Source organism: Pieris brassicae, chromosome Z (assembly GCF_905147105.1).
Source record: "Pieris brassicae chromosome Z, ilPieBrab1.1, whole genome shotgun sequence".
Classification (NCBI taxonomy): Eukaryota; Metazoa; Arthropoda; class Insecta; order Lepidoptera; family Pieridae; genus Pieris; species Pieris brassicae.
Genome location: NC_059680.1, coordinates 2,878,871 through 2,899,019, shown reverse-complemented (window position 1 = coordinate 2,899,019; position 20,149 = coordinate 2,878,871). Strand labels below are relative to the sequence as shown.

At 38.2% G+C, this 20,149-nt stretch overlaps 3 protein-coding genes across 16 annotated transcripts in view; 2 read left to right on the top strand and 1 right to left on the bottom strand.

The window, feature by feature from the left end:
• Window positions 1-89: 89 nt before the first annotated feature.
• Window positions 90-2,795, top strand: LOC123718633 (proton-coupled amino acid transporter-like protein CG1139). 2 transcript variants are annotated; one of them, XM_045675313.1, is made up of 8 exons: window positions 90-187; window positions 492-612; window positions 691-750; window positions 841-1,198; window positions 1,294-1,563; window positions 1,729-1,904; window positions 2,124-2,305; window positions 2,519-2,795. In XM_045675313.1, exons 2-8 carry the CDS (start codon window positions 506-508, stop codon window positions 2,761-2,763), a joined length of 1,398 nt encoding a protein of 465 aa, XP_045531269.1. In that variant the 5' UTR covers window positions 90-187; window positions 492-505; the 3' UTR covers window positions 2,764-2,795. The 2 variants fall into 2 exon arrangements, with proteins under 2 accessions (XP_045531269.1, XP_045531268.1); XM_045675312.1 differs by lacking the exon at window positions 90-187 and adding an exon at window positions 216-428.
• A 1,762-nt stretch (window positions 2,796-4,557) lies between these two features.
• LOC123718943 (proton-coupled amino acid transporter-like protein CG1139) lies at window positions 4,558-11,940 on the top strand. Its single transcript, XM_045675954.1, has 8 exons — window positions 4,558-4,880; window positions 5,456-5,560; window positions 6,169-6,246; window positions 6,547-6,904; window positions 8,032-8,301; window positions 10,123-10,298; window positions 10,447-10,628; window positions 11,148-11,940. The coding sequence occupies exons 2-8, from the start codon at window positions 5,460-5,462 to the stop codon at window positions 11,405-11,407; spliced, it is 1,425 nt and encodes a 474-aa protein (XP_045531910.1). The 5' UTR covers window positions 4,558-4,880; window positions 5,456-5,459; the 3' UTR covers window positions 11,408-11,940.
• Window positions 11,941-12,494: 554 nt separating this feature from the next.
• LOC123718474 (hepatic leukemia factor) overlaps window positions 12,495-20,149 on the bottom strand; it is a 64,880-nt gene continuing 57,225 nt past the window's right edge. For 7 of the 13 annotated variants that reach the window (XM_045674997.1, XM_045675000.1, XM_045674999.1 and 4 more), the window contains 6 exons: window positions 18,664-18,800; window positions 18,248-18,455; window positions 17,612-17,724; window positions 14,254-14,391; window positions 14,015-14,138; window positions 12,495-13,930 (listed from right to left, as the gene is read on the bottom strand). In XM_045674997.1, the coding sequence (XP_045530953.1) occupies window positions 14,052-14,138; window positions 14,254-14,391; window positions 17,612-17,724; window positions 18,248-18,455; window positions 18,664-18,800 (683 nt within the window). In that variant the 3' untranslated portion in view covers window positions 12,495-13,930; window positions 14,015-14,051. The remainder of the gene's footprint in view (window positions 13,931-14,014; window positions 14,139-14,253; window positions 14,392-17,611; window positions 17,725-18,247; window positions 18,456-18,663; window positions 18,801-20,149) is intronic. The other 6 variants (XM_045674998.1, XM_045674996.1, XM_045675001.1 and 3 more) reach the window with 4 other exon arrangements.

Here is a 20,149-nt window from a genome sequence, read left to right as displayed (position 1 = left end):
AAATATCAAGAATAGAGAATAAAGCAAAATTCAACAGATAATTAAATATTTCTTCTTAATTGACTTTATTATTTTTCTGTCAGAGAATAATCTAAAGTCATGTAGGGCACTATATTTAAAATAATAATCAAACCTCAAAATTTGAACAGTTTTTTTGTGACAATATTTATTTTTCAGAGTATTGGAGGTACAACATAATTTTTTACTAAGATACGTTATATTATCTGGTTTTGATAAACTATGAAGAAAAGCTTATTATATGCTAACTGTGACATTTAAAATTCAATTATCAATTAAAAAATTGTTATTGCTCAAACAAATAAAATATAACTTTATTAAGTTAATTAAAAACATTTACTACAGTTAACTGCGAATAGTTAGGAGAAATAGTCAGAGAGAGAATAGTCACGAGTAGTTTCATAACACTGGTGAGTAGAGGGAGGCTGAACAATTTTTTTTGTTTAGGCGTATATGAGTTATTACATTGACAGGTAAAACTTTCAAAATGCAAAGGGAAAGTGGCGAAGACCTAAAAGGTTTTCCAATTGGTAAAGGTGAGACCGACAGTTGGCGTGCTCATCGGTCTGAAGCTGGATCTCCAACGTCTCGCAGGTCTCTATCGAACTAGTAGATTGTTCTATGAAGAATATTGGAATTGAAACATCTTCTAATTTTTTGTACATGTTTCAGAGTGGACCTGGGTGATGACTACGACCCTCATGAATTTCGTCAAGTACCAAACCCCACGAAGTAAGTAAAATGAACTGAACATGAATTACTTTCATGAGTGAATTCAGATACATGTCCCTCTAACGTAAAAATATTTTCTTATTTCCACAGTGACCTAGAGACACTCTTTCACCTACTGCGACTCGGTCTGGGTACCGGTATCCTGGCGATGCCGCAAGCGTTTGCTAAGGCTGGCCTTGTCACCGGCATTATTTCAACAATATGTGTGGCGGCTTTAGTGACCCACTGTCTTCAGGTGCTAATCAGAGCGCAGTATGGTGCATGCAAGGCTCAGCGCGTACCTTTAATGTCGTATCCTGAAGCGGCGCGCGTTACTTTTAATCTAGGACCGAAAGCTCTGCGTCCATTTGGTGGACCCTCCGCCGTCGCCATTGATTTCTTTCTAATAACTTACCAACTAGGTGTGTGTTGTGTCTATATCGTCTTCGTTGCCGATAACGTTAAGAAGGTGAGAAAATATTCTTAATATATACAAATAATTTCAACTAATTTACTAGAAATTCGTAATAAATAAAGAATATTAATAATATGTATGATGTGCAGTTGTGTGATCCGCATTTCGTGGCCTCTGTGGAGATGCACATGCTGTTTCAATTGCCCGTGCTCATCGCGCTAAACATGATCCCAAATCTGAAGATGTTAGCGCCATTTTCTGGTGCTGCTAATCTCGCTACTTTCACCAGTCTATGTATTGTGATCTACTTTCTCCTTACTATGGAGCGTTCAACCGAGCCTCTTGATCTTTGGGGCTCACTAGCGACGTTTCCTCTGTTCTTTGGGACCATCGTGTTTGCGCTCACAGCTGTCGGTGTTGTAAGTAAAATCTTTTTTAATTGTTCCTAACAGATCAAATAGATTACACTCTTCTATTACTACAAATAATGTTGAAGTATTGATCATTTAGATTATACTTAATAAGATTAAAAGGTTAGTCATGAACCTGCTTATCTTTGAATATTTAGTTTTAATATACTGTAGGTGGTGGCAGTGGAAAATAATATGAAAACTCCAAAATCGTTTGGTCGGCCGTGCGGTGTGTTGCATATCGGTATGGGTGTCGTGACGACGCTCTTCATCGCGATTGGCTATATTGGCTACATATTCTGTGTCTCTGAGTGCCGTGACGTGGTCACTTTAGATCTTCCACCTGGGGCGTACGTATGTTTTAGATATTGCGGAAACCTATTATTTTTAGGTCTAATAGCTATAAGCAATCAAATTAATAGGAAATGCTTTGTTTCATTTAGTTTTTAGAATACAATTATATCACGAAGTTAAGATTTCTTGTTTGAGATGTAGCTGACTGAATTATAATAATATTTTAAACAATATCAAGAGGGTGAGGGTGTAAATTGTTTACCTGCCTGTTGCAGACCTACAACTGTCGCTATTATCCTCTACGTATTCGCGATATTCATTAGCTACGGACTACACTGCTTCGTGCCGGTGGACATGTTGTGGAACGAGTACATATTGCCACGTATGCAGGGAGCGAGCAAAGCTCGTTTGAAATGCTGCGAAATTTCGCTACGTGTTGGACTTGGCATACTCACCTGTTAGCACCATTGAATGATTACTAATATGGATTTCCCCACCTTCGCGATTCCTGGGGGCACAAAGTTCTGTCTTCTATGTAAAGAAAATCATCGCTTTGCAATTTTTTTTTCGATCGAGATCACCGACAATACACTTGCATTTATTTATTCATATCAGATGTTGCAGGTCTAATACGTAGTGTAAGAAGAATAATGTTTCTGTATATTTTTAGTCGTGGTAGCAGTGATGGTTCCACGTCTTGGCCTCTTCATCTCCCTGTTTGGTGCGCTTTGCCTGTCCGCCTTGGGCTTCTGTTTTCCAGCCCTGATGGAGACATGTCTCTGGTACCCGCGACCACCTGGAACTGCCCGCACTCTTATGTTCCTGAAGGACAGTTTCCTGTTTGTGGTCGGCATCATAGGCCTTGTCTCTGGCACTTACTCTGCTCTATTAGGCATCATACAGTCCTTCCAATAATTGTATGTAAAGGAATACTGTTTTTATTATATGATTTTCATTGTCTTTTTTATTTATACACAATAGTTTTTCTGTAACAGACAGTATATGCTCCCTATGCTAATACCTACATTTAATTATAATTACTTAAGCGTTATATCGGGTAATTTTTTCTAAATGATATAAATATAAAAACTTACTGTAGTGTAGTAGTCTGTGGACCCTCCACAGACTACAGTCCTTAGGGTAACTTCCAAAAAAGCACATTGTTTCTTTCCATTTTTAGTCATCGTTTCTTGAATTATGGCGAATGGAAAAAATATATGGTGGAGTTGAGTAGTTTATGTATCCATTTTGAAAGATCGATACGCGATTTAAATAACTTCGCCCGATAGAAAAAATCCAAACATAGCCAAGTTTTGACACTTTGAATTCATTTTATGACGAAAACGAATATAGAACATGATTTTGAAATTTAAACGATATATTTATCGCAAGTCAAGTAATCCATTTCAGAAACAAAAATGATAAAATTATATTAATTTAATGTTTTACATAACCAATTGTTATCACGGGCCGGCGCGCCTCAGTGCTCCAGCGTTAAATTGCGTACCGTCCACCTCGAGACTCTGACACAATATTTCGTGCTGGGATAGGGCCTTAAATCCTGAAACCCATGACTATTACACATTACTTCAACCAGTCTTTGCGGCTGCCAGTTGTCACCAACACCAACTCAAATCTGGAGCAGTTAGCTGCTTAGCCTGTGTCATAACATCGGTGTATATGTAGCTATATTAAGAGTAATGGAGCGTAGGAGAAACGGATTACATATATTATGTAATATACACCTCAGCTGGCAATCAACGACTTCAATCATCGCGCTATTACGCTCTAGGTGGGCTCATGTAATAGAGTACTTGTTACAATTCGAGCTCTTTGCTTCGCTTTGTGATGTGTCGTATTATATTTTAAAGTAACTTATTTTAAACTGATCTTCAAAATAATAGAGCCACTGTTGATGCGACACCAATAACAACAATTGGAATGTAAATTTTTTATTGAACTTTATCTAGTTTGTCTTTTATTTTTACTGTATTTTTTTTCTTTTATCATTTAATTATTTTATTTATTAATTCCCTTCGTTACTATAATATACAAAATCATCCATATAAAAACGACAAAAAGGAAGGTTACATAATTAGACAACGGGCGGCCTTATTGCTAACAAGCGATTTGTTCCAGGCAACCCTAATATGGAACACTAAAAAATAAACACCTACAGAGGGTAAAGTACAAAAAATGCATAATTAATTACCAAAAAAAAATCTCAAAATAAGTTGTAACTATAAATAGAATTAAATAAAGTAAAAATAGAAAATGAATGTATTATTTTTGTATGCCATGTGTTCCTTGTAAGTTTTTGTATTTGTTTCGTTAGTGTGCCTTTTTTAAATAAATAAATAATTCATGAGACAATGTTGTTTAAGCGTAAAGAGAACACACAAAGTGAATATACCAACTCTTAATAAGTATAGTACGAGTTAAAAAAAAAGTAATAATAAACAACACAATAATAGAATTTAAAAAAAGACGTTATCTAGGGCATACAACTTTAATAGGAGTACCGCGGGAAAATTTAAAAGGATTGAAAAAATACATGAGATTGAAATTGATTGACGAGTTAACAAGGGTCGTGACGTCTGAAGATACGACGAAAAGAATGCGTGTTGTGATTGTGGACCGAGTTCTTTATAAACTCGTGTTTTTTCTAAAAATATCGGAATCGTTATACAGTGTGAGTTGGGAGTAAACGCGAACGGCAGTCGGTAACTCAGTAGGGCGCCAGACGGAGGACCGGCAACATTTACGCTAGCTCCCTTACTGATCCTGAAAAGATATATTAGCGATACATCGAGCGTGAAACGCTCATACATTTGTCGCTATAGTGATTAGTGACATCTTGTTATTACTCTAATACGACTTTAGTATATGTTTAAAAATATAATGAACTTCTCAAAAGTGCACTTTGTGAATTAGTGATTACGTCATAAGCCGTAGCGCGTAATTCGTAGCAGCGTAGCAGCGTAGCGGTGTAGCGTGAGGTTCAGAGACAGCTAGGCGCGGTCGATACACAGGTAGGTTATATAACTACGCGGTCTGTTCACCCCAATTGTATATTTAACTAGGTCAACGAGCTTTTGTTTTTAACAATTTACACCAAGTTTTAAAATAATTTTTAAAGTTTTATTTGTAGCTATATATATGTATTCTGTTTGTATATATTAATGTATAATATTTTTTTAATACATCAGCAGAGGTTTTTCTTCAGCTTCTTAATCTCACAATAACGTTAAATAACTGCGCCACCTATGATTTGACGTCAAAGGCATCAGGTCTCACGAGAGTCGAGGTAGAGATCGTACCCAAACCAGTGACGTCACGTGAGACGATCCAATCTCCCCATTCCCAGGCGACCTCGGCCCGACCGACTTACACAAAGTTCCGTAACCTATAAACGGGGCTCGGAGGTGACAAATTATTGCTCTATTTCCACAAATCTCTTGTCTTTAAGAGGAGGAAGCTCTCAATTATTGAAATAAACCAAGAGCTTTATAGAGCTGTACCTAATAGTTTCTCTGAAGTGTTGCTATTTTTAAAAGTAGCATTCGGCACGCGTTAACCATTGCATAATGTGAGCTATTTTCCTCAGAAATATGATGGATGAGAAAAGTGAACGTCTTCAACTTCAGCCCGTTTCTGAGCCGGCAACGCCGCGCCGAGAGGCTGATAACGATGCCAATACCGATAATGACCGGTAAGATAACACGGCAAATGGTGTATATTTAAAATAATTATTATTGAAGAAAACGAAAGCTAATACCTAATTAGTAATATTAAATGCAACAAATGTTTCAGGGAGAAATTTCTGACAAATTAACATGAATAATATCACTCATCAAGCGACTCAAGACTGGATTTTTTACCAGTTGATGCTTTGGCTTTGTCTCTATAGAGTTGTAGAATGTTTTTAAAATATTTAAAAGTCAATATTATTTCGGAAATAGGTGCAACAAATGAAGGATATAGTCGTATAACATCTAAATTATTATAATATTTGTATAAAAAACACTTTTTGAACGGATTAAAGCTATGTATTATTATTAAAACTTATAATTATTTACATAATTTTAAATTTGTTTCGCGTGCTTTTCAGCGTGCGTGGTCACGGTGACTGAAGACAAAATGTGTTAAATGTCAAAAGTATCACAGCTGCAGAGAAAGTTGTTTTATTTGTATTTAAAAAAATGTCGGTAAATTTTTTTAAAATTATGTAAATAATTATAAGTTTTAATAATAATATATAACTTTAATCCGTTCAAAAAGTGGTTTTCTTATAGCATTTCTGTCAAAACTGTATTGCAGACGGCCACAAGGCACTGGGGAAGCAGAGGAGACGGACTATGACCCACATGATCATCGAGAGCTGGAAAACCCAACTAAGTGAGTATGTAATTATGTTTCAGCTGCGCGGGAGTACTTCTATGGATTTAAGAATCTAGCGCCTTTTAAGTCAATCAAAATAGCTTTGTTTAATAACTTTGAAGTACCAACTTCTGACTCAATTGCGAATTCTATTTTAGACGTTTATAATTCTTGAAATGCGAAAGTTTTGTTATTTTTTATTGTTATAAACTCAACGATCTACTGAATCAGATTATTTTATTTCTTATTTTAATTCAGTCTGTAAAGATTTACAAAGGGATATAATAAATATTAGTACGAGAAATTTAAATGTTTCAGCAATATGGAGACGTTGGTGCATCTCCTGAAATGCAGTCTTGGCACCGGTATTCTCGCGATGCCGCAAGCATTTGCCCGCGCCGGTTTGATCACGGGCATTTTGGGAACAGTATTGGGTGGCATACTCGTTACTCACTGTTTGAAAGTATTGCTACGCTCGCAGTATGAGGCATGTCGCGCGCGCCGTGTACCTCAATTGGCCTACCCACAAGCAGCGGCCGCGGCACTGTCTCACGGTCCGGGATTCCTGCGTCGCCTTTCGAAACCCGCCCCTGCCCTCGTCGATGCCTTCCTCGTCCTGTATCAGCTCGGCATCTGTTGCGTTTACATCGTTTTTATCTCTGATAACCTTAAAAAGGTAACGATGTTGTTTAATTCTTAATAACTATCGAAATGAAACACGCGCGGCAGAAATTTACAAACATTATCCATATGTGGTTCGTAGCGTAATTTAAAACGTCGTGGCAGCCATTTGAAGTTTAACGACCTTTATGGGAAGTTCGCTGTTAACAAACTAGGGCGTGACGCGAGCACAAAGTATAATTGATGTGCAATAGGGACATGATAAATCAATATTAGCGATCTAATTTATTGTCAAGGCCTATCGTTGGCGATGAGAAAGACGCCGTTTGAACTTTGGATGCGGTTCAATCATAACTAATGGGTAGTGATATCAGCGACGTCACTGTAACATGATAGTGTGCATAGCTAGCTAGGGCCACGCCGAGCCGGCAGCTTGGCAATTAGTATCAAGGGCGATGAGTGTAGATCCAGTCCCACAGTCCTTGCGTCAAGCTCGTCATCCATGGCGCGGGCCTATGTAAGCGCATTTTCAGCTCATTTAAAAAATAATAATCAAGGGGACATTGACGACCGTCTGGAGTGAAGGGGAAGGGGGAGCCGACATAAAAGATACTTGACATGTCGCCTCTACTAATATAACATGATTGCGCTCACTCAATTGGTCGCTAACTGTTAAGGAAATTCCAGAGCTATTCCATTAAGATGTTACATTCCGACCTACATTGTATCTTCATCTTCCTATAGATATAAATAGATGTTAGGTTAACAGTGCTTTTGTAAATATTAAAAGTACAAAAGAAAATTGACGTTTATTACCTGTTATATAATCTTCTATTGACGTTTTACTATTGATATATATATATATATATATATATATATATATTTTTCATTCTTTATACAAGTTAATACTATTTACTACGTTACCGTAAACAGAAGACATACCATTCCCTAAATTATGCGAAATATTCAGCCAAAATTACGACACAAAATTGCATTAAGTGTCATTATTGAGTTACTATTGTTTACCATACAGATAAATTATTGGTGAAATGCGTTTGGCTTATAATTTTTATAAAACAAAAGCGTAGTAGAAACAGTTAAACTAAGATTTTATTCACAATTATTGTAGTAATTTATTTGTGTGTCTGTAATGCGCTGTTGCCCTATAATCTGGTGTTTTAGGTGGTCGACCCGATACGAGAGCTGCCAGTGGAGGTGTACACAGGTGCATTGCTCTTACCACTGGTCGCCTTCAACCTGATCCCAAGTCTCAAGCTGCTCGCGCCATTCTCAGCGCTCGCAAATGTTTTAATCTTCCTGGGACTTGGCATTACTCTCTACTTTCTTCTCTCGGGCGAGCGTTCTCCGGAACCACTGGACCTCTGGGGCTCTGCAGCTACATTTCCACTTTTCTTTGGAACCATTCTCTTCGCGCTCACTGCTGTCGGGGTTGTAAGTAACAATTACTTAATACACATCTCTATTCATTCCTGTTATATTTAATTATATCGTTCAAATTTACTGTTTAGGAGAAAGATTTAAGGTTTTTGTCTTACAAAGCTCTTCAGCGTTGTTCCTAAAGTCCTTGGGACCTATTATAAGCTTTATTGCGAGCCTAATGACAACCTTCAAGGGAAGTCGCTTATTCATAACAAAACGTCGAATAAACCAGCCTGTTGAGGATTCCACGTGATCTCAGCGGTAATCAGATTTCGTACATTAAATGTGTATACAAATTTTTATCATGACCTCGCGACCGAACATAAATTAGATCGTTTAGCCGAAGAAAACTGAAAACGTTTTTGGTATTGAATCGTTTAAATAGTTTAGAAGATGTACAACTCAATATTTAATTTGAAGCTGGTTCATACGGTAATATTGATAAGAGTAAAAACTGTTTAATAAATATTTTTGATATTAACGATCTCCTACTACTGCATAGATAACGAGTTTATAATTTGCTATAGCTCAACGACGTTGAATCGTTGAAGACATTAAATAAATGTGCATATAATAAATAAATGCGCAAATTATGTTTAATAATATTTAGTGAATTGCTATATAACAAAATGAATTAAACATAATTCCTTAAAATCCAACATTTTTTCTTCCCCAATTTTTTTACAATTTATGTTGTATTTATTATTATATGTTCACCCCTCTACAATCAACCCCAACTTTTTATTTGTTGATTACAAACTTATGACTTGAATTCTAAGGTTTATACAAAGAAAATATAACAGAAAAACCTAAAAAGTTTTCATTCTTTAAAAAAAAATCCACAATAATTAAGAATATTGTAATTAAAAATTTCCTCATCGTGGTTATGAAATTAATTATTATCCAATGCAATTTTGTTCGTTAATTAAACATAGATATTTTCAAATTTATAATATATATTATATATATGTATGTATTATTTATGAGAGGGAAGAGCGTCAGCCTGGTGGCTTCAGCGTGCGACTCTCATCCCTGAGGCCGTAGATTCGTTCCCCGGCGATGCACTAATGGACTCTCTATGTGCGCATTTAAGATTCGCTCGAACGGTGAAGGAAAATATCGTGAGGAGACCGGCTAGTGTTAGACCCAAAAAGTCGACGGTGTGCGTCAGGCCAAGCAGGCTAACCTAACCTAACCTATTAGATTGAAAAATGGTCATGAAGCAGATACAGAAATCTGAGGCCGAGACCTAAAAAGGTTGTAGCGCCATTGATTTTTCTATTGTATCATTTAGTTTATGTGTAAACTGAATCGGTTAGAAAGTACAATTAAAAGGAATCTATATATGATATACGACTTATAATTTATAAAATATTATATGAATGTTTTGCATAGTTATATCCATAATTCACTTTTATTCTTATTAATATATTATTTATATATATATATTTTAATAATATATATTTTAATTTTAATAATATATAATAATATATATTTTTCGAAAACAAATTTGTGAACAATACTTACCCATCACTTTTATAATTTAAAAATTTGTAAAAGTGTAATCTTGAAAAACACCAAGATAGCTATTAAAATTTGACAGAAACTTCAAACGAAAACAAATATCAACTATCATATCACCAGAATACTATACCTATAAAACAAATATTAACACCAAAAACATAATTACTCATCGTAGTTGAGGAATTATGTAAAATATTTTATTTAAGATTTAATTTATTATATAGATACTGAAGTAATTTCGAAAGTTAATTTCAGTACTTCCATAAAACCACAAACAAAGCTATCGTTCTGATGTCAATTCATATACAGGTGATAGCAGTAGAAAACAATATGAAGACGCCGAAGGCGTTTCTGAAGCCATGTGGCGTTCTGAATACGGGCATGCTCATCATCGTGGTGCTCTACGTAGCCATTGGTGCGGTTGGCTACACCTACTGCGTGTCCAAATGCAGTGACTCTATCACTCTTGATTTACCAAAAGGGCCGTGAGTTTACCCAATGCGATTAAATTACTATAAAAATTAAATAATACAGATAAGCATACTAAAAAATTTCTTTACTCAGAGTGAAAATGTACAATGTGTCTAGAAATGTTTTTTTCATAAATGACCATGTTTCATCTGGCTTTTTTAGGTTAGCGGCCAGTGTGATGATTATGTTTGCGGTGGCTATCTTCATAAGTTATGGTCTCCACTGTTACGTGCCAGTGGAAGTAGTGTGGAAGGGTTACCTTTTACCGCGGCTGCAACAAAACGGAAGTCAGCATATTCGACTTTGGGAGTATGGCTTGCGAGTAGTGCTTTGCCTATTGACTTGTGAGTGTTATTTATATAAACTTTGTTACATATACAAACAATTGTCATATATTATTAGGGATGCAACATATTATGTTGATAATCACTAAAAGAGACTATCAAATATCACAAATTCATCATTACAAAATAGACAATACTGTTTGTAATTGTAATACTTACTTTATTTTTTCTATTTAAAAAATAAATTATAAATATAATATACAAATGATAGTTACTTTTTCTACAAGAGCATTATAGTATTAATTACTTTAGTCGTAATTTCAACACTGCACAAAACAACCTATCACGGAATGACACCACAAATTACACTTTTAAAGTATCTATTAATACAAGAAAGGGACACTTTAACTTTTACATGAAAACTTCCGAAACAATAAATAAACCCTAGATGCTATACAATTCCAAGATGTCGTTGTGCCATCGCGTTTCTTCACATGCACAACGTCATCTATCGCTGAAACAGTTAATTAGATTATAAATTTAGACACACACTTTGGTTACATACGTTCTTTTTCACAGTTGTGCTTGCCGTATCAGTGCCCCGTCTGGGGCTGTTCATCTCGCTCTTCGGTGCGTTGTGTTTGTCGGCGTTGGGCATTTGCTTCCCTGCCCTGATGGAGGCATGCCAGTGGTACCCGAAGCGGGCGAGCGTGGAAAGATCCCTGATGTTCCTTAAGGATGCTTTCCTATTCGTAGTCGGTCTGATTGGCTTAGTGGCCGGCACGTACACTGCCCTTGTCAGTATCGTGCGGTCCTTTGGTCCAGCCACGACCGATTGACCACTCCTTACTTCGCTCCCCGCCATTAGCGTTTTCTATGATAATAGTCTCAGTTATCATCACGTAAGCGTCAACTCTTTCGCGAAAGGGTTTAAAAGTGCTATTTTTGTTTGTTAACGGAGCTTTTATATTAAGTTTATTGCCGACATTGTTACCAGTATATAGCCTCGAATAACATATTGTATTCTTTTAGTCGAACTACATAACACAATCCAGCATTATCTATCAATATGTTTACATAACTGCTAATGTGGCAATCCTGCATAAGCCTTGTTTCTACGATGATGATAATTGTACAATGACGTAATATATACACTGTGATTTATATCGCTATTTTGGGGATTTACAAAAACTACACAATAGTGTTAAAGAGCTTGTAGCTTTTAAGTGCTGATATTATTTGTACTTTTAACATAGAAGATAGAATATTTTCTGTATTTTAAAACCGTTTTGTTTTAAGATTGTATAAATAAAATTATTTATAATTTAATTTTTAATTGCACGTCAATTAGATAAAGCAATGATAGTTATTAAAATATATTATATTATTTAAATCAGTATTATTACTTACCGTGTACCGTAAAAACGCTTAGCGTCAAAAATATGTAAGTGAACATAGTAAACACAAAATCTATGGCAATTTTTTTTGACATAATTAAATGGACGCAACTGGCGGCCTTATCGCTGTCGAGCGATCTCTTCCAGGCTGACCTGAAGTTAACGTACTGCTGTGTATGTTGAGTGTGGCAGAATAAAGAGGGTAGAATAAATGGCGTAGAAATTAGTGTTACACCACACACACTTTTTAGTGTGGGCGGAGTGGATACGAAAGTTTAGCCAAGATAGAATAGTGGATAGAAAGAGTAGCCGGCGACATGATGCGCTAGATGACAAGAAAGTGGATGAAGCGAGGAAGGTATGTCAGGTGGCAAGTGGAAATCTGTGGTCTCTGCCCAGCTCCTTCGGGAAAAAGGCATGATAACACAAATACATACACACATTCTTCTTCTTCATTTGTAATAAGGTACTGATGAGCAAGAAAACCGATTTCATTAGATTTAATGAACATCAAAATAAAAGGCAGACATACAACAATTAACGTTTATTTTAATCCATAGAACCATATAAATAAAATGAAAAAAATACTACGAGTACATGAATATGGTTTGTGTCGTCGGCTGTTGGCCACCGACCGGTGCGAGTGAGACACGGAGACGAGCCTTGCGCAACTCAGAACTAACAAATAAACAGACACTCGGCTGCTGCACACATTACACCGGACACCTTTTATACATTTGTTACAAATTTCTGGTAAAACCTTTATATACGTATGTAAAAGTATAGTACACGATAATATCTGGATAATAATTTAATGTATACAATAATATTATGTTCAACAAACAAGTGGAAATATCAAATGTCACGGAGCGCGGTAGTGAAGCGCTCGAGACGCGGGGCGCGGGGCATGTGCGGGCCCCCGTGGGGACCCACGGCGCTTCGGGCCCCCGCTCTCGGCTCCGAACAAACAAGTATACAGTTCATTTAATGTAAACATTTATAAAAATCATTTGATTGTTCTCGCTCCAAGTCATAAAATACTTTCAAATGCAACAACTTCTTAGTCTTAACTTCATAAACATTAATTTTATCAATTCAATAAACATACAATTGACTCATTTATCAACGACAAAAATCTACAAAAATATAATATATAAGATTAGCGAGAGTCGTACAGAGTGCGGAGATGCGGTCGTGCAGTGGGCGCCGGCCGCGACTTTACAACTAAACCAAATTATATATAAACTTTCGAAACGTTAACAACTACAGCCATAACAAAAATATTCTAATAACAACTACGCTACGCTACCTACAGGTCTACTTAGCCTATCACTATGATTACTCAAACGAAACTAGTGTTCGCGCTGCGGCTAATCTCAGCGGGTGGAACAAGCGGGTGGGGCGTGGGCGGCGGCGGGCGCGGCCCCGAGGTGGGAGACGGACGGGTCGGAGCGCGCCCGGCGCCGGCTTCGACACGCGAGCCTGGGCCCGGCCGAGGCGCGCGTGTCGCCGCCTCGTTATAAATAAGTCTTTTCAAAATATGCTCTAAAATATTCGTTAAAGCACCCTCGGGGGCCGCCCGAGACGGCCGGGTCCCCGGGGCTTCGTTGTGGGGCCACAGAATTACGACTACCTATATACAGACGCAGCCACTACACTTGCGCGGGCGTGACGCGAGACGCCACTTGAGCAAACTATCGGCGGTGTCCACGAGCGCCGCCGCCCGGACCGAGACGACCGTCCACCTGGAACTTTGGTTATCGCCTACGCTAAATTAACTTATGGTAACTGTATAACGATTCTTAACGAATAACATTGAACATAAAGTGGGAAATATCAGATGTGGACGTTGAGGCGGGGTCCGCGGTCACTGGACGCGCTGAGATCCGGGCGAGCGGGCCTTTGCCAGGGCTCGCCGGCGGCGCGGCGCGGAGCGGGGCGGAGCGGGGCGGTGACGCTGCTCATCTGCACAAGGAGACACACAACCTCATAATATCCGGTCAGCCTTTGGACGGTTTTCTTCAAAGACAGTTAGGAATATGTACTGACATGGTGTTGTGTGTATTTGTGCGGTTCCCTCGGCCGCCTACACATCCGCGTACTTGGAGAGCTTTTCGCGCAGGATGTGGTTCTCCTTTTTCAGTAGCTCCACTTCTTGTCGCAAGCCCATGTTCTGAAACGTAACGATATTGTTTTAATTATAAAACCTTACTTTGACCATGAAGGGCATTAAAATACAAATAGATGGAGTGTAACGAAATGAACCTAGTCCTAGTGTCAAATTGTACCTCTTTCTCGAGGTATCCGGCTCTCAAAGCGATCTGATTCTCCTTCATCCGTCGCGCGTCGCGTGACCGCTTGGCGGCCATGTTGTTCTTCCGACGACGCGCCCAGTACTTGTCGTCCTTCAGGTCATCGGGCACGAACTGCGACACACAAAACGAATTCTCACACCGACTCACCTCTTCCAAATTTTATTCCACCACCGTGTAGAAACTATTAACTTCTAACGTATTAGATATATACAATCCTGATCGAAAAAGCGTTTTCTAAGGGAATTCGTGTCTTCAACTGCTGGGGGTTTTAAATAAAACATGATAATCTATTCAATATTATTTTATTTTTCAAACTTTTAGTGCAACACTTGTAAATATTGTTTCTAAAGCCGCTTTCTCAGCAAAATCTCGCAAATCGCGGCATCTACTGCGTCATATCAAATTATACACTAGAAAAATTTTCAACAGAAATCATTAAAACCAAGTTTGGTGAATATGGAAGATTTTCATCAATTTGAAGCCAGCTTCTTGAATGGCAGCCTTTGGAAGTCTGGTCTTGTGCGTGGGGGGAAACATTGTTTTCGTCCTGCTTGCAAAGTTCCCGTAATAATAGCCTCCAGGATTAATGTATTTAATTAACATTCCGGGTGTTCCGGAACAGCCTATTTTCTCTCCGGTGTACGGAATTGCCTTAAATTTCTCCGATGACGTCAGACAGTATTCTGAGCACGCAGCATGTTTTTTACCCAAATACCTCAACCTCATATATATCTTCATTTCTTCTGCTATAAAACGAAACGTAATACGACGTTTTGTTTTACGTAACAGCAAGCAAACGGGCAAGAGGCTCATTGCCAGAAGGCTCGTAAGTACGTTGTCAGCCTTTCAAATGTTCCGCCAATTTGAAGGTTAATATTTTTTAATTCGTTGGGGGTCGGCGTTCATGGAGTTTCTTTTTCTCTTGAACTCAACTCATCAACACGCTACTGAAGAATACGGAGAAGCATAAACCCCTAATGTCACTCACAAGTATCGATTTCACGAATAATTTTATCCATTTTCAGAAACATGCTTCAACACAACACTAACAAACGACTTCTATTTAAAATAACCAAACGTTACCTGATTGCTTTTTATTGTTATTATAAATGCGTTTGCGTTTTGGATACCGGTTAAAGAGGGAAGTGGTTTGTTTGTGGCCTCAAGCAAAATGATTTCATTTTAGTTAATTTCGAGCAGTTCTCAAACCTAGGCTACTTATTATCCTCAAACATGACAAACAAAAAGTAATATTATTAAGTTTTCAATGTAAACATTTATCTTATTAGAAAGCACAAATAAAAAATGTAATCCGGAATAACTAATACCTTTTTAACGAGAGTAAGGGAGATAGATTATATCGTTCCTGTTAATTGGCACATATTTTTATTATGACTATTACTTGACTTACACAATTCTGTGCCCTTACCAAGAGTCCTTATATAGAGTAAGGTAACGTCAAAAAAATATTTTAATGCCTTATAAGGGATTTGTTTTTATATAAGTAAAAGATTAACAAACCTACTTGTAAAATCGATTGTCAATTTATTGCATTTGGTACTTCTCTAAAGGGTCTCTATACGGGCTACACTTTTAGTGAAATATGTGGTGTTTCGGTGGTTGTGTTTGTGGTTTACTTCAATTCCGAATACATCCCGAAAATACAAAAACATTAAAAAATTTAAAAATGTATATCCTGACAATTTTTCTGCAACAGTATATGGCTTGTTTATGTCTTTACACGGTCCAAATACATGGCTTGGCTAGTACTTATAACCAAAATAAACAGAAACGAACGTAGCACTACTCGAATCGTGACAAACTTCACGTAGCATGAAAAAGAGACGGACTTAGGCCGTAAAGCGAGAGCGCAATATGCTGAGAAATATTGCAGTATTTTCGTTTACAAAGCGATCGTTTGGGCCATACGCCTGAGACACTAAACATTCATCGGACATACAAAAAATATTTGGCTATCCCGGCCATACTGAAAATATTGCCGTAAATGCTGGCTGATGCTATCAGCCACACAATTTTGCTATGCATATTCGTGAAAAATAGCCCTTCCTAGAATTCCCTTTAAAATATCGCTTGACACCTATCCAAATACATCGGCATTATAAAAAAATGCGTCAGAATAATTATTAAAAATCCAGTTTTATTTTTTCAGAACTGTCTGATGTTCAGTCCACTATTTTTGTAATTTCGATAACAACATTTAATCTCTTGGACGGGTTTAGATCAGAGGTTTGGCGGTATCTATTATTTAATGAATTTCCAATTTGTATTGTTTTTACGCTAATTTTAATCAGCGCCCTAAACAGAAAAGGCCAAAGTCAGATCTATCAAATAAAATAACATTTAAGATTCTCGTAAATTCGTGCAATGTCAAGAAAAAGTTTGAAACGTAACTGAAAGTTTATTACATATCAACTCTTATGTTAAAGAATCGCCAATAAAAGTTGCAATCTTGCCGATATAGTGCACGCTAGATGTAGTTTACCATTACCTTATATGTATATTATAATTCTATAAATGCATGCAATACAAAGTGTTAAGCCAAAATTACACAATAACATATTACTATTTTCCATCTAACTTTTTAAAATAGGCTGAGTGCTTTAACAAGCCTCCATCATATCCCAGTTAGTAAATATTCAGCGTTAAATAAGCAATGTGCACGTGTCTGTGTGTCTAGTGTTTAGAGTCCGTTTCGTTTTTCTTTAGAATTATTTACAAGAACTAATCTATCGAGACTTACTCAAAAACTTTGATAAAAGAAATGCTACTTCTTAGATCATACAGAATCTTATTTATTATACAAATTATATTTACGTAAACCAAAATTGTTCACGCTGGTTTGCTTCTTTAAAATATTTAATTCCTTTTTGAGATTTTAATGAGTTCACAATTATCACTAACATCTTTAAGTTCTGAGTGAGCTCATTTGGCATCCTGATTTTGCAAACGTCTAAATCAAAATATATTGTTAAAATTGTGCCAATTCACAGTTGAAAGGTTACACTTGTTGTTGAAATTTTGTATGATTATCGGATTCTTAATAATTACATTTTATTCCAATAGATATCAAATGAGTAAATGCAAGAAACAATAATGAATGTTGATTGAATTGAAGTTGGTTGAATCTAGCTGTTTTTTTAACCTAAATAGCTCGTTATTGGAGACACAAAGCAGCTGTTCGCCTACTCAGTGCTCTGTAGGGCTGCGTGTACTTCTGGGAGTGTGTATGTGTGTGTGTGTGTGTGTGCATGTAAGGCCGCTCCCGATGGCGAGGCCATGGCATGCCGCTAGGAATGATCAGCGCACTAACATCATTTACCTGTTTCCGCGACTTCTTGATCATCGGTTGCGGTTTAAGCTCCTCATCGGAGAAAGCGCGCGTCCGGGGATCGAAGTCACGACCCGACGACGCCATTGAAAATGCTGAAATTATTATAACGTGCAATTTGTTAGTACATGTATTTTTCTTATGTTACACGAGGCAGCCGGCCTTTTAAGAATTGGTGCGCTCTTTTGTGGGCGAATTGTCAGAAATACTTCAGTGGACACCTGGTTCCACATAGTGAAGGTGCACGGCAGCAATTGCCTTAAGAAACCTCTTTTTTGAAACGAATTTCGTGTATTTTGATTCCCAAATGCTTCTTCATACACTTGGTCGAATCCATATCGCATATTAATTATGGGTTATATTTGAATATATATCGTAATCACAGTTGGCGATCATTCTAGCACAATATATGACTGATAATTGGTACGTAACCACCAAATCAGTCATAAATGTTAAGTGAAACGTGACAGACAATATTTTTGATGTCATTATCAAACTCCTCCACCAAGGCACCCTACAATTTACATCAAACAAAGCTAAAAAATGCTGTGATAATAATTGAAAAAGCTGCAGTTTACAGGTTTAATCGGATTGATATGTGTAAGAGTGAATACTGACTGGAGTCGGCGGGCGAGAGCGGCGGGTTGATGGTGTCGGGGCTCATGCAGTCGGAGGGTGAAGGTGACCGCTCGCGCTTCGTGACGGGCGGCTGTAGACCCAACGCCAGCCCCGCACCAGCGCCGAACGCGGAGCCGCCCAGATGCGCACCACCGAGCGCCTCGCCGGCCATTCCATTTTCCGACAGGAACTCGTCTAGGTCCACGTACTGAAAGCACGCCACACTCGGTTACACGACTCGCCAGCGCTCGATAACGCCACGCGCTCACCACTTTCGCTAACGCATCATCGCATTTCGCATCGCCTTAAGGCTACCTTATGTTAACCACATCGGTTTACCTAGTGCGGCGCGGCGCCAGCTAACATACACACACACACACACGACACGCAATAGGTAACGAGTGACGAATACTGACTTCGTGTACCTTGAGATCTGGGTCGTAGGGGAGTGTCTTGTCCCAGAGGTTGGGGCCGAGGAAGGCAGCCTGCGCCTCCCACAGCTCGCTGTCATCTTTCTTGTCCTCGAGAACATCCTTAGCGTTGACCGATTTGCCTGTAACAAGAAGGGCATCAGCCCGGTCATTGGAGCACAGAGCCCGGCGACCGCGTGCTCCTGGCGCGCCGTCGCCGGGCGGACGGGACGAACCTCGACTCGCATTGCGCCTGCGGCGTTCTATACAGTCGCTCAGCAGATTTACACACAGTATTTAAAATATCATCGCAACAGCAATCTTATAATATTATCATCATTCAAATATTAAAGTTTCACAATATATATATTAAGTACAAACTCAACGTTTTAGGAATAAAACTGTGTGACAATGTCTATAATGCAGCAACATGATTGCTACAAAACACTGTGATTTTTCTTTAAGTATATATATAAATATATACAGTAAAAGGCAATTACGTTTAAATATGATTAAAACTATTGTAATGTCACGCCGACGAGATGCCGTTCGTGTGACAATACGACGAAATAGAATATAATAAATATTATTATTTTATTGTATTCTTGTACATCCACATTAATGATAAAACAGGTATGTTTGTGTTAGCGCGGAGATGAGCACGTGTCGGTCAGGAGGTCACGCGGCGCGCCGCGAGAACCTTCCCCCCCACCTCCTACACCCGATCGGGGTGGTGGGAGGTAGAACACTGTGCAGCCTACCTAGACGCCCCGTGTGGCTATAGTACTGCACTTATTGATACAATTATAATTATAGCAATATATCAAGGCCGTGCTGACGGAATCTCTATTGTTTGCGTTTAATTTAATACTGTGAATCTTTTTTTGTCACTGGGTGCAAAGAAGAGAAGGGAAGTAGCCGAGACAGGAAGATTGACGTAACGTATAGCGATCAATCGCGGCTTCCTCGTGAAAAACCCACGGCTGAGGAAGTCGCGGAAGTAACCCAGTTGTGCAACACGCGCACTCGAGCGTACTTGTGCGTTCACTCAGCCACTTATTCTAGACAGTTTCATCGGGAAATCTACAAGTCTGACCATCCTAGCTGATCCCACGCTGAAACTGGAAAATTATCCTAGCGTAATTTGACAGACAGAGGCGAAAGTAATTTAATCGTAACTAAACGACTATAGAATTTAGTTTTTATTAATGACAGGCAAAACCTAAAATATAAGAACAAAAAGCGAATCCGAAGTTGGGCAATAGCCCTGGTAATATCTGTTAATCAAAATATTGATTGCCAGATTAATTTGGTTGCATTTGAACAAAAATTAAATGAAAATGAGTCTGAATGCTTAAGTATTGTCATCTGAGGTGTACAGGCTCGCTTACTTCCGGCCCGCGACCACTCTCACTTTTATCGGAGAAAGTGGCTATGGCCGATGACGACATTGCCCCGCCCGCCCCGCAGCCTTAACCACACTGTTTGCTTC

What these genes read in the sequence shown, in the direction of transcription:
- LOC123718633 (XM_045675313.1), top strand. Translation starts at nt 506, where the DNA reads ATGCAAAGGGAAAGTGGCGAAGACCTAAAAGGTTTTCCAATTGGTAAA. An exon ending in TTGCCGATAACGTTAAGAAG is followed by an intron (nt 1,199 to 1,293) that starts GTGAGAAAATAT and finishes TATGATGTGCAG; the next exon opens with TTGTGTGATCCGCATTTCGT. An exon ending in TTAGATCTTCCACCTGGGGC is followed by an intron (nt 1,905 to 2,123) that starts GTACGTATGTTT and finishes TGCCTGTTGCAG; the next exon opens with ACCTACAACTGTCGCTATTA.
- LOC123718943 (XM_045675954.1), top strand. Translation starts at nt 5,460, where the DNA reads ATGATGGATGAGAAAAGTGAACGTCTTCAACTTCAGCCCGTTTCTGAG. An exon ending in CGCTCACTGCTGTCGGGGTT is followed by an intron (nt 8,302 to 10,122) that starts GTAAGTAACAAT and finishes ATTCATATACAG; the next exon opens with GTGATAGCAGTAGAAAACAA. An exon ending in CTTGATTTACCAAAAGGGCC is followed by an intron (nt 10,299 to 10,446) that starts GTGAGTTTACCC and finishes TGGCTTTTTTAG; the next exon opens with GTTAGCGGCCAGTGTGATGA.